Source organism: Microtus pennsylvanicus, chromosome 14, assembly GCF_037038515.1.
Source record: "Microtus pennsylvanicus isolate mMicPen1 chromosome 14, mMicPen1.hap1, whole genome shotgun sequence".
Classification (NCBI taxonomy): Eukaryota; Metazoa; Chordata; class Mammalia; order Rodentia; family Cricetidae; genus Microtus; species Microtus pennsylvanicus.
Window position 1 is genome coordinate 3,470,488 of NC_134592.1, and position 16,036 is coordinate 3,486,523.

Here is a 16,036-nt window from a genome sequence, read left to right on the forward strand (position 1 = left end):
CCAGTCCTCAGAAATGGCTATGGGCAAAAGTAACAGGGTAACCATCTAGAGTGTACAGAAAATAGTAGAATGTCCCCACCCAAAGGTCAGTTGATAAGAAAACTTGACAAGCAATAGGTGAGGTTCGAAAATAAAATTTGTGAAAAGTCCCTAGACTCGAGCCAATCAGGAGTGAACCCATCACCCCACACTCTGCTAATGTAACTTTTCTGATTTTTGCCTTTAAATAGTGCCCTCTAGAAGTGTGGGTTACCTCCTCTCGCTGCTGGGCTGATGAGGTCCCTGGCGGTTTGAACATGGTTACACAATAAACCTTGCTTTTGCATTTCAGTGAGTTGGTAAAAAGAAGAAAACAAAGTATATACTTTGGGGAAGGGTAAAGTATATGCTATTCTGTCTCATTGCCACTTTGTATAAATATCAAGCTTATGTTAACAATGTAGGTAGTCTTTATGAAGCATCTATATACAAGGACATTTTGCCAATGCCACATGTAACCATAAAACCTGAAGAGATGTCAGAAGAAGGTACTGATGTTTGTAACAAAGTTGGTTTTCGTTGTGAAATAAAAAGATTATGTTTGGATGGCTCAGTGATTAAGAGCCCTGGATACTGTCTCAGAGGTTCTAAGTTTAATTCCCAGCAACCACAGGTGGTTCACAACCTGTGATGGGATCTGTTGTCCTCTTCTGTGTGATGTCCTCTTCTGTCATTCAGGCATACATGCAAATAAAGCACTCATATATATAAAATATGTAAATACAATGACTTTTTATCTATCATAACATGAAATATAAACTAATGTATAGCCTAACTAAGGACATAGAAATTAAAAATTAAAATTATATAAAAGGAGAAGACATAGGATAATAATAAGTGCATAAGCTATGGACTTTGAATTAAATTTGCAGTGGAAATGGTGCTTGATCAACACAAGAATTTTTTGGGAACTAGCTGCGAATGGACAGGAGTGAAGGAAGGCGTCCATCTCTCAGGCAAGCTACTTACATAAAGGCCATGCATCTAAATATGGTGTGGAGACTTAGGCAACAACAGTAGGATTGCGCTCTAGAGCAGAGGGTAGTGCTCCTCACTTGGCCCTTCCCCTTATTGCTGGCTTCTATTCTTTTTCCATGAACCCATTCCAAGATCCAACTACAACACATTTTCTCCCACTTGAATGCATTGTTTTATAGCCTTACATTTAAAAGTTTTGTGTCATAACGTTCAGTACCCTTTACACATTTTCATACACCTCCCTTTTCATCTCTAGCCACCTCCCCAGGAACAATGCAGACCCTTTACTGTAGGTGTGCTCTGCTCATTACAGAAGCTACTAAACACAGGTTGGGGTACTTGGGATGTGGCTCGTCTTAATTTGAGATATACTGTAAGTACAGAACTTTGAAGACAGTACAAAAATTTAAAATAATTTAGTATTTCAGTATATTACATGATAAAGAGATAACAATTGATGTCTGTCTCTTTGCTAAAATAACATTTGAATTAATGTTTTCAACTTTTAAAATGTGGCTATTGGGGCTAGTGACATACATGGCTCAATCAATAAACACTTGTCATATAAGCATGAGGACCAGAGTTCAGATCCCCAACGCTCAAACAAAAGCCAGGTAAGGCAGTCTGCTTCTTAGTGCTCAGGAAGCAGAACTCTCTGAAGCCATTTGGCTGACATATTAGCTGATCTCGGTTCAGCAAGAGATCCTGACTCCGTGAATCAAAGTGGAGAGCAATCAAGGAAGACACCTGACATCAGTCTCTTGCACACAGGGGAAACACAACTCACCTTGTGCACATCCTCACATGTGCAAGCGTGTATACACATATCCACACACTACAGAAACACACATGCAAACAATATAACTTTAGGAGTTGGGGAGATACTTCAGTCAGTTAAAAGTGATTGTTATTGCAAAAATGAGGACTTGAGTTTGATCCCCAGACTACTTAAAAAGCTGGACAAGGTGGTAAGCACTTGTAGTCCCAGGGCTGGGAAGATGGAGACAAAAAAGACCCTGCACGCTCCAGCCAGTCAGCCAGTCTATCAGAGAGCCCCAGATCCTAGTGAGTTTTCTTATCTCAAAAGACAAGTTGGACAGATCTTGAGGACAGACGCAAGACTGACTTGTGGCTTACAAAAGTGTGTTTGCGCGTGGGCATGTGCGTGTCCACACACACACACACACACACACACACACACACACACACACACACCTATTAGAAAATATGTAACCACACGTAGAATTCACATTATATTTCAACTGCACAGCTCTGATACAGTTATAAATACAGTTACTCCTGAGCACTCCAACCCTTTCCTCCCTCGAAGTTTGTATCTTCTTTTGTTTTTCTGCCTCAGAGTGTTGAGTCCTAGCTCTTTTTTCTGGTTAATTATGCTTAAAATTCTAACCAAAATGAAGCCTGTCTTAAGTTCATCCTTTTATTCTAGGCAGATATCTGTCATTTACTCAATCACTGCAATTTATAATCTGCTCTTGACCTTTTACATCATTTAATGATTGATTATACAATCTTTCTCAATAGTTATGAGCACTAGAGGGCCAGAATGTATATTTTCTATTTTTAGTACTCTGGAAGTTACCAGGTCGTCAGCCTGGATTCACAGACTCTTCTAGTGAATAAGCAAATGTGGAAAATATTGCAAGGCTTATATGATTTATTGAAAAATCAGACACTAAGGAAATAATTGTTTTGTTGCCATCTATAGGTGGAAAACCTCTTAACTCTTCAGAAATAGTGAGGCATGAAGATATTGGTAATTCTGCAGGATCCAGCCTCTCTCTTCTGTCCTTCTACCATGTGATCCTAAATGATGAGTGTAGGATGTCAAGCCTGACCACGAGCATCTTAACTACCTCTGTCATCTCATTGGCCTTTTTCTCATACCTGATGTGAGCACTCAAATAATGTGTTATTTTGTTTGAGACAGTTTCTCTCTCTATAGCACAGTCTGGTCTCTTAACTCAAAATCTTCTTGCCTCAGCCCCCCACCCAGCTGGGATTATGAGTAAGCACATTTTCTTTATAAAAGAAGCTACCAAGAATGGTCTGTTGACCTCTTGGTGTATGTACATCCTGTCAGACCTGTTTCCCCAGGAGTAGAACCTGTGCACTATTTGGGTGGTGCAGGCTGCTGAAGACCTTAAGTCAATTCGAGGTTCAACAGCAACAAAAACTTCAGAGCAGGGCCATTGTCAACCAAACAGCTACTCTTCACCCTTCCATGGTGATCATGTTTGCAGCTGATCTAAGTAGGAACATCACAACTGACTCATGGGTGGTCACATTGACAGCTGTTCAAATTGGATATATCACAACTGATTCAACAAACTTCACCTCCCAATAAGCTGTGGCTACCTGAAAGAGACCATCCTAGTCGCAGAAATCATTGTGCCTGCCATGGGCTTGGGCTTTGTTCTGAAAGACTCTACTGCACCTATGTACTCCGAACACCTTGATAGAGTTTGATGCCCCTTTGGTGGTCCTACTCTTGACAATGAGATGGTCAAGAGCATCGAGAAGATTCTGCTTGCCTCTGCTGCTCTAGATGATCTCACTCACCACTACTTTGAAACAGCTGTCCTAACTCAGGTAGGAATGAAGTCCCTCTTCTACCCATGGCAGCTAGTATACTTGTGTGACTATGCAAAAATATCGTGTTCTCCCAGGAAGCCATTATTGTCTTATTAGCCGAGGTTATTTTCAGTTACCCCGGGTAGTGAACTGTCAAGAGGTGGAGGTGCACGTTTTACCGTGTCAGTCAGTGGTTGCATGACCTAACTGGGTGACTTCATTTTAGAGGGTATTGTCTGTGATGAAGCAAGGGTTACTTAGGGACTAGAGTGGAGAAAAGTGGGTTTAAGTAGGAGCATGGTTGCAGATAACGGAGGATGCTGCTTGAAATTTGTGTCACTTTTCCTAGCACGGTGGGCAGTGGCTTTATTTCTCATTCAATAATTACGGTGCTTTCCATCAGCTGTTTTCCCGGTAGGTATGATGTGATATAAGGCTTGAGAGAATGGGCGTTGGCATCAGATCATTTACCTGCCTCGGTGAGCAAGCTGTAAAAGTTTATCATTCTTTTTGGCCATAGACAAAAACCAGTAAAACAAGTTGCTATGAGAACCGGAGCAAAATAAGTCACAACCACCACCAAGATTACCTTCCTTCTAAAGAATGTGCCTATAAATGGAAACAAAGATAATAAAAGACTTTAGGCAAATATGAAAGAATTAGTGTATTTGTTAGTACTTTTCGTATGCCAAGGAGTTGGGTTAGCGACTACCTTGAGCAGGCGGACTGTCATAAATCCTAAACTGGGTTACAGTAGCCTGTGGCTTGGAAAAGTGGGGCAAAGTAAATTTCTCGTCTGCAGAAGCTCAGAATGGTAACATACGTTCACTCCTCAACCTTTCAGCAGATACATCCTATGTTCAGCATGGAGAAAGCCTGGTCTGAACTCACAAAGATGTTCCTGCCTTGTCTCCATTTTAATAGGATTAAAAGTGTGCACCATCACAGCCGACCACAAACGGTTTTCATTAAAAGACAGTCTATGGGGTGCGGTTTGAAAGACAAAGCTTGTTGAGTATAAAGCTCATCCATCGTCTCCTTTTCATCTTTCGTTGTCAACTGTGGGCACCAAGGATGAGACAAGGACACCACAAGATACAAAAGCCGCTCAGGAAACCAGACACACACATTAGTTTACAACGGCTCCCGCCGGTTTGCAAAAAGCAAGTTTGCGCAGGCGTACTGGGAACAGCCGTGGGGCATGCTGGGCCCTCAACGTTGACTGGTTGCTAGGAGACGGGAACGCCAGCCTGCTAGGGGAGCCTCGACCCGTAGGCCTTGGCTGGTTAGTGGAGGCTGAGCGACATCGGATTTGACTTCCCCGGGTGCCCCGCGCCTCCTGGGCTGAAGACACGCGGCTGCCCCGGCCTCGAGGAGCCATGGAGCCTGGGAAGGTTGGTGTGCCGCGGGGTTCAGTCCGCGCCCGTGTTTCCCCACTCTTTCGCAGCAAAAGTGACCGCATTTCTCCCTCGGAACTGAGGAGAGAGCTGGGTGGAGTTTGGGTCCGGGGGTTCTTAGCTTTGCAGCCGCTTCTCTCTATTCTGCTCCAGGTGCTGTTTGTGGAGGAGTTTCTGAACTTACCCAGAGGCATGGCTGAGAATCAACTTAAGGAAGGCATAGAACTCCTGGTCTCGAGGCACCCTTTATGGGGGCCGATCTTCTTTATATTTTAAAACAAAACAAAACAAAAGCAAATAACAAATAAAAAAGCTGAAAGGTGCCACATTTGAGTCGACAGTAGATAAGGTTGTTGACTTTAACTTTTGTAGGTTCTTTGTATTAAAAAATCCATGTCGAAATTTTCTGGTCCTTATGATTCCAAATCAATTGCCTATGATAAATCCTATGAATTACTTCAGTGTCTGTTATGATGGGTCCTTTTTCATCTGTTTTAATTAATTTTGATTATCTTTCCATCTTTTGGTTTACTGGGTACAAGTTTCTCCATTTTGTTGGTTTTTTTTCTCCCAAAGACCCAGCTCTTAGTTTTATTGATTCTTTATATTGGTTTTTGTTGTTGTTACTATTTCATTGATTCTACTCCTGAGTTTGATTATTTCTTGCCATCTACTGTTTCGGGGTGTTCTTTCTTCTTTTCCTAGAGTTGTCAGGTGTAGCATGAAGTTCCAGTTGTTTGATGGAAACAGTTAGTGCTATGAACTTGCCTCTAAGAGCTTTGTTCACTGTGTCCCTTAGGTTGGAGTATGTTGTATTTTCATTTTCATTCAATTCTAAAAACTTTTTTAATTTTTTATTTCTTCCTTGAAATTAAGCAGTGAGCCGTTCAGTGTCCACGAAGTTTGTGAGCTTCCTGTCATTTCTTCCGTTATTGATATTCAGCTTTCATCCATGGTGCTCGGGTTGGGGACAGGGTGTTATTCCAGTTTCCTTATATGTGCTGAAACTTGCTTTGTGTTCTAATACGTGGTCACTTTTGGAGGCAGTTCCATGAGCTGCTGCGAAGAAGGTATGTTTGTTAGTGTTCGGGTGGAATGTTCTGTAGATGCCTGTTATGTCCATTTGACCTATGATGTTGTTGAATTCCAGTATTTCTGCTTAGTTTTTGTCTGGACGAGCTCTCTGTTAATGGGAGTGGGGTACTGAAGTCATCCACTATCACTGTGTGAAGGCCAAAGTGTGATTTTAGCCATGGTAGTGTTTCTTTTATGAACTTGGGTGCCCTTGTGTTTGGTGCATAAATCTTTAGAAGTGTAACATCCATTTTTTCCCTTTTGCTGAGCATCTAGTGCCTTTTTTCCTGTTTCTTCTGACTAGGTTTGGCTTGAAGTCTGTTTTGTCTCGTATTTAAAGTGGCTATACCTGTTTTTTTTTTGGGGGGGGGGTTCATTTGCTTGGAATACCTTTTTCCATCCTTTGATTCTAAGGTGATATCTGTCCTTCAGGTGAGGTGTGTTTCTTGGATGCAGCAGAAATATGGAGCCTGTTTTTTAATCCAGTCTGTTAGTCTATGTCTTTTTATTGGGGAATTGAGACTCTTGGGAGTTATTAATGAGCAGGGTTTATTCTTGTTATTTGTTGTTGTTGTGGGGTTGTTTCCCTGCCCCCTCCCCCACTATTTAATACACTGTTCCGGGATTATTTAATTCTTATGCCCTCCTGTCTATAGTTCAACGGTTCTTAATCTGTCGATTTCATCCTCTTTGGGGGTTGCCTGTCAGATAACCTGCATATCATATTTACATTATGATCCATAACAGTAGCAAAATTACGCCTTTGGAGTAACAACTGAATGGTTTTATGAACGGGCTCCCTACAGCATTAGGAACTCTATGAAAGGGCTGCAGCATTAGGAAGAGAGCTGCTGGTGTGGTCAACCTTCTCTGCAGTCTCCGCTTCCCTGGAGCGCCTTCTGTAGAGCTAGATTAGTTGACAGCTAATTGTTTTGCATCTTGACATGCTTTTCTTTCTTAGTGGATTGTGATTGATAGCTTTGCTGGGTTGAGTAATCTGTGCTGGCACCTGTGGTCTCTCAGAGCTTAACTAGGTCCTTCCTGGCTTTTAAAATCTCCATTGAAAAATCAGGTGTTATTCCAATGGGCCTACCTTTATATGTGACTTGGTCTTTTTCCCTGGCCACATTTAATATTCTTTCTTTGTTCCGTAATTTAGTGTTTTGATCATTATGTGTTGTGGGGAGTTTCTCTTTTGGGAAGATCTAGGCGGACAGTGGGTCTGCAGCAAGAGGCTGAAGCCCTGGGCATGGAGGTGGGTTGGAAGGAGGGCCAGCCACATCAGGCTTTTAAGTTGGAGTTCTGAGAACAAGGTCTTAGTTCCTCATACTTTGGTTTTGTTTTGTTTGGGACAGGCTCTTACTCTGTAACCCTTGGCTATCTGGATCTTGCTTTGTAGACCAAGCTGGCCTCAATTCAGAGATCCACCTGCCTCTGCCTCCGGAGTACTGGGATTAAAGGCGTGCGCCACTATGCCTGGCACCTCCTCCCGCATTTGAGGCAACTCCTTTATCAACTGACCCACTTCTCTAGTACCCAGTACTCTTCTCAACAGAGTGAGATTCAAATAGTGTATTTGACCTAGTATAGCATCTGATGTAGACTGGATGCTAAATGAAAATTTTGTCTACCCTTACCTACTGGTTTTTATTTTTGTAGAGAAAGAAAATCACTTTAAATTTGTTAGAACATCAGTGATGTTTTTTATTTTGCTTCTGTTTTCGTGGATTTGGAATTTGAGAACATACAACTTAGAAGACTTATTCTGCTCCTCTAACGTCTGGGATCTCAAATAGGCAGATTCAGGTTTGGGGCTTGTACGTGGTGCTTCATTGGGTGGACTCTCACATCCTGGCCTCCAGCAGATGCCGTGGGGCCTCCGCTCTAGTGCCCTTCTTTACAGCTGAGCTCCTGTAGTAGGTAGTCAAGGAAGGCAAAGTGGGAGCCACATTTTTTGGTAGTCACACTGTCTCCTTCTGGCCTAGGATGGGCCAGCCACAGCAGAAGGAGCAGAAATCTTTGACTCAGCCCTGTGCTCAGTACTTGGGATGAGAGAGTTTATTGTGGCCTATCGGAAAAATACTTTCTGGCATTTTTTGCTTAAATAAAAAATTATGTGTATGGGTGTTTTGCCTGCTTGTATATCTGTAAACTTGCCTGTTTTCTGAGGAGGCTAGAAGATGAGGTGAGAGCCCCTGCAACTGAAGTTGTAGACAGTTGTCAGTGCTGTGTAGGTGCTGGGACTTGAACACAGGCCTCTAGAACGCAGCCAGTGCGATCCGATCCTTCCGGTTGACGTCCAACACGTGCTCCCAGAGTGCTTGCCCTAGATCTGTCCTGTAGCTGCCACCGTTATGCTGTCAGTTTTGTTCGGTATGTTTAGTAGTTTTTGAAGTAGCTAAATGGATGTGTCCTGTAATGATTATGGATCACTTTAGACTAGTGAATTATTCTAGACAAATCAATATTTGTATCCTTTTTTTGTTTCCTTTTGAGACAGAATATCCCTATGTATGTGAGGCTGGCCTCGGACTCTGCATCCTCCTTCCTAGGCACCCAAGTGCTGGGGTTACAGGTGTGGGTCCCACTGTGGCCTCTGTTTGGATCATCTTTCATTTCAGTAGGAGAGCAAGTATGTGCTAGTTAGTTATTCTTTTTTTTTTTTACCATCAGGTTACTTTTTTTTAATTTTTTTATTTTTATTGAGAAAAGGAAAAAAAATAGTATCCGCTTCCTCCCAGCCTCCCATTTCCCTCCCCTTCCTCCCAACCTTCTCCCCCTCCCCCAAACTCCTCTCCTCCTCCCTCTCCAGTCCATAGAGCAGTCAGGGTTCCCTGCCCTGTGGAAAGTCCAAGGTCCGCCCCCCTCCGTCCATGTCTAGGAAGGTGAACAACCAAATTGGCTAGGCTCCCACAAAGCCAGAACATGAAGTAGGGTCAAAACCCCGTGCCAATGTCCTTGGCTTCTCATCAGCCCTCATTGTTCGCCATGTTCAGAGAGTCCGGTTTTATTCCATGCTTTTTCAGTCACAGTCCAGCTGGCCTTGGTGAGCTCCCAATAGATCAGCCCCCTTGTCTCAGTGGGTGGATGCACCCCTCGTGGTCCTGACTTCCTTGCTCATCTTCTCCTTCCTTCCGCTCCTCATTGGGACCTTGAGAGCTCAGACCAGTGCTCCAGTGTGGGTCTCTGTCTCTATCTCCATCCATCACCAGATGAAGGTTCTATGATGATATGCAAGATATTCGTCAGTATTGCTATAGGATAGGGTCATTTCAGGTTGCCTATCCTCAGCTGCCCAAGGGACTAACTGGGGACATCGCCTTGGGCTCCTGGGAGCCACTCTAGGGTCAAGTCTCTTGCCAACCCTAAAGTGGCTCCCTTAACTAAGAATTGTGCTTCCGTGCTCCCCTGTCCAACCTTCCTTTATCCCAATCCTCCTGTTTCCCCAAGTCCCCCCCCTTCCCATCTAACTTTTCTCTCCCTATCTCCCCTTACCCCCATCCCACCCCAACCCCAAGATCCCAATTTTGTCCCCGGCAATTCTGTCTACTTCCCATAGCCAAGAGGATAACTATATCTTTTTCCTTGGGTTCACCTTCTTACTTAGCTTCTTTAGGTTCAACTATTGTAGTCTCTGTGACCCTTATTTATGGCTAGAAACCAATTATGAGTGAGTACATCCCATGCTCATCTTTTTGGGTCTGGGATACCTCACTCAGGATAGTGTTTTCTATTTCCATCCATTTGCATGCAAAATTCGAGATGTCATTGTTTTTTACCACAGCGTAGTATTCTAATGTGTATATATTCCATACTTTCTTCATCCATTCTTCCATTGAAGGGCATCTAGGTTGTTTCCAGGTTCTGGCTATTACAAATAATACTGCTATGAACATAGTTGAACAAATGGTTTTGTCATATATGATAGGGCATCTCTTGGGTATATTCCCAAGAGTGGTATTGCTGGGTCCAGGGGTAGGTTGATCCCGAATTTCCTGAGAAACCGAAACACTGATTTCCACAGTGGTTGCACAAGATTGCATTCCCACCAGCAATGGATGAGGGTACCCCTTCCTCCACAACCTCTCCAGGAAAGGCTATCCTTGGTGTTTTTGACTTTAGACATTCTGACAGGTGTAAGATGATATCTCAAAGTTGTTTTGATTTGCATTTCCCTGATTGCTAAAGAAGCTGAGCACGACCTTAAGTGTCTTTTGGTCATTTGAACTTCTTCTGTTGAGAATTCTCTGTTCAGCTCAGTGCCCCATTTTATAATTGGGTTGATTAGCCTTTTACGGTCTAGTTTCTTGAGTTCTTTATATATTTTGGAGATCAGACCTTTGTCTGTTGCGGGGTTGGTGAAGATCTTCTCCCAGTCAGTGAGTTGCCTTTTTGTCTTAGTGACAGTGTCCTTTGCTTTACAGAAGCTTCTCAGTTTTAGTAGGTCCCATTTATTCAATGTTGCCCTTAATGTCTGTGCTGCTGGGGTTATACATAGGAAGCGATCTCCTGTGCCCAACTGTTGTAGGGTATTTCCCACACTCTCTTCTATCAGGTTCAGTGTATTTGGGCTGATATTGAGGTCTTTAATCCATTTGGACTTGAGTTTTGTGCATGGTGATAGATATGGATCTATTTTCATTCTTCTACAGGTTGACATCCAGATGTGCCAGCACCATTTGTTGAAGATGCTTTCTTTCTTCCATTGTATACTTTTAGCTCCTTTATCGAAAATGAGGTGTTCATAGGTTTGTGGGATAAAATCCGGGTCTTCTATACAATTCCATTGGTCGACTTCTCTGTTTTTATGCCAGTACCACAGTGTTTTCATTACTGTAGCTCTGTAATAGAGTTTGAAGTCAGGGATGGTAATGCCTCCAGAAGATCTTTTATTGTATAGGATTGTTTTGGCTATCCTGGGTTTTTTGTTTTTCCATATCAAGTTGATTATTGTCCTCTCCAGATCTGTGAAGAATTTTGATGGGATCTTGATGGGGATTGCATTGAATCTATAAATTGCCTTTGGTAGAATTGCCATTTTTCTATGTTGATCCTACTAATCCAAGAGCAAGGGATGTCCATCCATTTTTTGGTATCCTCTTCAATTTCTTTCCTCAATGCCTTAAAGTTCTTGTCAAATAGATCTTTCACTTCCTTGGTTAGATTTACCCCAAGATATTTTATGCTGTTTGTGGCTATCGTGAATGGAGAAGCTTCTCTGATTTCCCTCTCTGTTTCCATATCCTTTGTGTATAAGAGGGCGACTGATTTTTGGAGTTGATCTTGTATCCTGCCACATTACTAAAGCTGTTTATCAGCTGTAAAAATTCTTTGGTGGAGTTTTGGGGGTCGCTTATGTATACTATCATATCATCTGCAAATAACGAAAGTTTAACTTCTTCCTTGCCAATTCAAATCCCCTTGATCCCATTATGTTGTCTTATTGCTATTGCTAGAACTTCAAGCACTATATTGAAGAGGTATGGCGAGAGTGGGCAGCCTTGTCGTGTTCCTGAGTTAAGCGGGATGACTTTGAGTTTCTCTCCGTTTAATTTGATGTTAGCTGTCGGCTTGCTGTAAATAGCTTTTATTATATTTAGGTATGACCCTTGTATCCCTAATCTCTCCAAGACTTTTAACATAAATGGATGTTGAATTTTCTCAAATGCTTTTTCAGCATCTAATGAGATGATCATATGGTTTTTTTCTTTCAGTTTTTTTATATGCTGGATTACATTGATAGATTTTCGTATGTTGAACCAGCCCTGCATCTCAGGAATGAAGCCTACTTGATCATAATGGATAATTTTTCGGATGTGTTCTTGGATTCGGTTTGCCAGTATTTTGTTGAGGATTTTTGCGTCGATATTCATGAGTGAGATCGGCCTGTAATTCTCTTTCCTGGTTGAGTCTTTGTGTGGTTTTGGTATCAGAGTAACTGTAGTTTCATAAAAGGAATTTGGCAATGACCCTTCTGTTTCTATATTGTGGAATACATTGAGGAGTATAGGTATTAGGTCTTCTTGGAAGTTCTGGTAGAATTCTGCATTGAAACCATCTGGCCCTGGGCTTTTTTTGGTAGGGAGGTTTTTGATAGCAGCTTCTAATTCTTCGCGACTGATAGGTCTGTTTAGATTGTTCACCTCGTCCTGGTTTAATTTTGGTAAATGGTATTTATCTAAAAAAGTGTCCATTTCTTTTACAATTTCCAGTTTTGTGGCATACAGGCTTTTGTAGTAAGATCTCATGACTCTCTGAATTTCCTCTGTGTTTGTGGTTATGTCCCCCTTTTCATTTCTGATCTTATTAATTTGCAAATTTTCTCTCTGCCGTTTGACTAGTTTGGATAGGGGTTTGTCAATTTTGTTGATTTTCTCCAGGAACCAGCTTTTTGATTCATTGATTCTTTGGATTGTTTTCTGTGTTTCTATTTTGTTGATTTCAGCCCTCAGTTTGATTATTTCTAGTCTTCTACTCCTCCTAGGTGAGTCTGCTTCTTTTTTTTCTAGAGCTTTCAGGTGGTCTGTTAAGTCTCCAATGTGTGTTTTCTCTGTTTTCTTTAAGTGGGCACTTAGTCCTATGAACTTTCCTCTTAGGACTGATTTCATAGTGTCCCATAAGTTCGAGTATGTTGTATCTTTATTTTCATTGAATTCAAGGAAGACTTTAATTTCTTTCTTTATTTCTTCCTTAATCCAGGTATGGTTCAGTTGTTGACTGTTCAGTTTCCATGAGTTCGTAGGCTTTCTGGGGGTAGCATTGTTGTTGAATTCTAACTTTAATCCATGGTGATCTGATAAGACACAGGTGGTTAGTAATATTTTTTTGTAACTGTGTAAGTTAGCTTTGTTACCGAGTATGTGGTCAATTTTCGAGAAGGTTCCATGAGCTGCAGAGAAGAAGGTATATTCTTTCCTCTTTGGGTGGAATAATCTATAGATGTCTGTTAAGTCCATTTGCTTCATTACCTCCATTAATTCTCTAATTTCTCTGTTAGGTTTCTGTCTGATTGACCTGTCCATTGGTGAGAGAGGAGTGTTGAAGTCTCCTACTATTAGTGTGTGCGGTTTGATGGCTGCCTTGAATTTTAGCAATGTTTCTTTTACGTACGTGGGTGCTTTTATATTAGGGGCATAGATATTCAGGATTGCGACTCTTCCTGATGAATTGTTCCTGTTATGAGTATTAAATGTCCCTCTTCATCTCTTCTGATTGATTTAAGTTTGAAGTCAACTTTGTTAGAAATTGGTATGGCCACACCTGCTTGTTTCTTAGGTCCATTTGCTTGATAAGCCTTTTCCCAGCCCTTTACTCTGAGTAGGTGCCTGTCTTTGTGGTTGAGGTGTGTTTCTTGTAGACAGCAGAATGTTGGATCCTGTTTTCTTATCCAATCTCTTAGCCTGTGCCTTTTTATAGGTGAGTTGAGTCCATTGACATTAAGTGATATTAATGACCAGTGGTTGTTAACTCGGTCACTTTTTTAGTAGTAGAGTTTGTGTGTTTCCCTTCTTTGATTTGTGTTGGTGAAGGGTCTCTAGATGTCTGAGTTATTGTGGTCATTGTTGGACTCCTTGGTTAGTGATTTTCCTTCTATTATTTTCTGTAAGCCTGGATTTGTGGCTACATATTGTTTAAATTTGTTTTTATCCTGGAAAATTATGTTTTCTCCATTTATAGTGAACGAAAGCTTGCTGGGTATAGTAGTCTGGGTTTGCATCCATGGTCTCTTAGTTTTTGCAGTACGTCTATCCAGGACCTTCTGGCTTTCATGGTTTCCATAGAGAAGTCAGGTGTAAGTGTGATAGGTTTACCTTTATAAGTAACTTGGCCTTTTTTCTTTGCAGCTCTTAATATTCTTTCTTTATTCTGTATATTTTGTGTTTTGATTATTATATGGCGAGGGGATGTTTTTTTTTGATCCAGCGTATTTGGTGCTCTGTATGCTTCTTGAACCTTCATAGGTACATCTTTTTTCAGGTTGGGAAAGTTTTCTTCTATAATTTTATTAAGTATATTTTCTGGACCGTTGAGCTGCACTTCTTCTCCTTTTTCTACTCCAATTATTCTTAGGTTTGGTCTTTTTATTGTGTCCCATATTTCCTGAATGTTTTGTGATGAGAGTTTGTTGGACTTGCTGTTTTCTTTGATCAATGCGTTTATTCTCTCTATGTTATCTTCAGAATCTGAGATTCTTTCTTCTATCTCTTGTATTCTGCTGGTTATGCTTGTTTCTGTAGGCTCTATTCATTTACCTAGATTTTCCATGTCCAGCCGGCCTTCTGTTTGTGTTTTCTTCTTTGCCTCCATTTCAGGTTTCAAGTCATGAACTGTTTCCATTATCTGCTTGATTGTTTTTCCCTGGTTTCCTAGGGTATCATTCACTGATTTACTCAATTCCTCAAACTCTCTGTTATACTTCTCATCCATTTCTATAAGGGCGTTTTCTTATATGCTGTTTAAGGGCCTCTATCACTTTCATAAAGTCAGTTTTTTCTACTTCTTCTTGATTAAGGTGTTCATGTCCTCCTGTTGTGAGGTCGCTGGGTTCTGTTGGTTTCATGTTGTCATTCAGATTGTTGGGTGAATTCTTGCCTTGGCGCCTGCCCATCTTTTCTTCCGAATGCTTCCCTATGGATCTTCTTTTACAGGATCAGGTCTTCTTGCCCACTGATGTACCTTCCCAGTGATGTCACTCCCCAGTGATGTTTCTCCTGGTGTCCAGATCGAAACTCCGTGCTGCTTGGGTAGCACAATGATGTCTCTCCTGGTGCCCAGATCGAAACTCCGTGCTGCTTGGGTAGCTTGCAAACAAAGGGCCCACCCTGCTTGCTGCAGGCAGGCTATGGAGACAGAGGAACTACCGCCCCCACCTTTCCCCTCCCGATTCGGGTTCTAGTTAGTTATTCTTGATACAAACCGTATAATGAAAACATAAAATTGGTTATTTGAAAATTTTTTCACCTAGAATCTCCTTATATAGCCGAAAGTGTCTTGGAACTTGGAATCTTTCTGACTCTGTTTCCTGAGTGATAGGATGTGGTTTGTCCCACCATGCCTGACTTGATAGTTCTGATTTTGTACTTTGATTTTAGAGAAGAACCAAAGATGACACTTGGAAAGCAGATGACCTTAGAAGACACCTTAAGGTAATATATTTTAAAGACTTATTTGGGATTCACATGGAACCTTCATGGTCTTTTGGACAGTGCGACCAGCTTGGCATAACCTTGCATAGCTTTGGTTACAAGAAGTTCATTACAAGAAGGCATTTTGGATCAAAGACGAAGCCAGGGGTTTAGTACTTCTGGAGCTCCTATGGGTTATAGTCCTGCTCTGGCACTGAGGTGCCCAGTCTGGAGGCCCCACCAGCTTGAGTTTTGTGATTGAGATTTAGTTCTTCTGAAAGTTTCATAGTAAAAGTTTTATTAATTAATTAATTTTAAATAGGGTCTCACTCTGTAATCCAGGCTGGCTTTGAACTGAAGGGACTGTGATCATCCTGTCCCATTCTCCTGAGTGCTGTATTACATGTCTGGGTTTGTTGTTGTTGTTGACACAGGATCTCACTATCTAGCCCGGCCTGGCCTGGAACTTATGCAAACCAGATCACAGAGATGGACCTGCTTCTGCCTCTTAAGTGCTGTGGTGTCTAACTGGCTTTATTCCATGTGTAGTAAACAAGTGGTTCTTGCCTCAACAACTTTAAAACACAGCTTCGTTATCTCTTTTTACTATAGGCTGTATTTTATTAATGAAATTTCAGATTTGATCTGTCAATAAACATGAAAACCTCTGCTATTTGGGGTGATTGGCAGTACTGTATTTGTTGAAATGTTAAGCAGGACTCCAGTGAGTATTTCTAAGAATATTCATTCAGCTCCATCTCTCATCTTGCTGGACTGAGAAAATCTTACTGCAGCCAGTGATTTTTAAGTGTTTTTGATGAGTGGGAG

The 16,036-nt window shown here is 41.6% G+C and overlaps 1 protein-coding gene across 2 annotated transcripts in view; it reads left to right on the forward strand.

The window, feature by feature from the left end:
- Nucleotides 1–4,840: 4,840 nt before the first annotated feature.
- Dync2i1 (dynein 2 intermediate chain 1) overlaps nt 4,841–16,036 on the forward strand; it is a 61,467-nt gene continuing 50,271 nt past the window's right edge. The window contains exons 1-2 of one of the 2 annotated variants that reach the window (XM_075947799.1): nt 4,841–5,006; nt 15,176–15,229. In XM_075947799.1, the coding sequence (XP_075803914.1) occupies nt 4,992–5,006; nt 15,176–15,229 (69 nt within the window). In that variant the 5' untranslated portion in view covers nt 4,841–4,991. The remainder of the gene's footprint in view (nt 5,007–15,175; nt 15,230–16,036) is intronic. The other variant, XM_075947800.1, reaches the window with a different exon arrangement.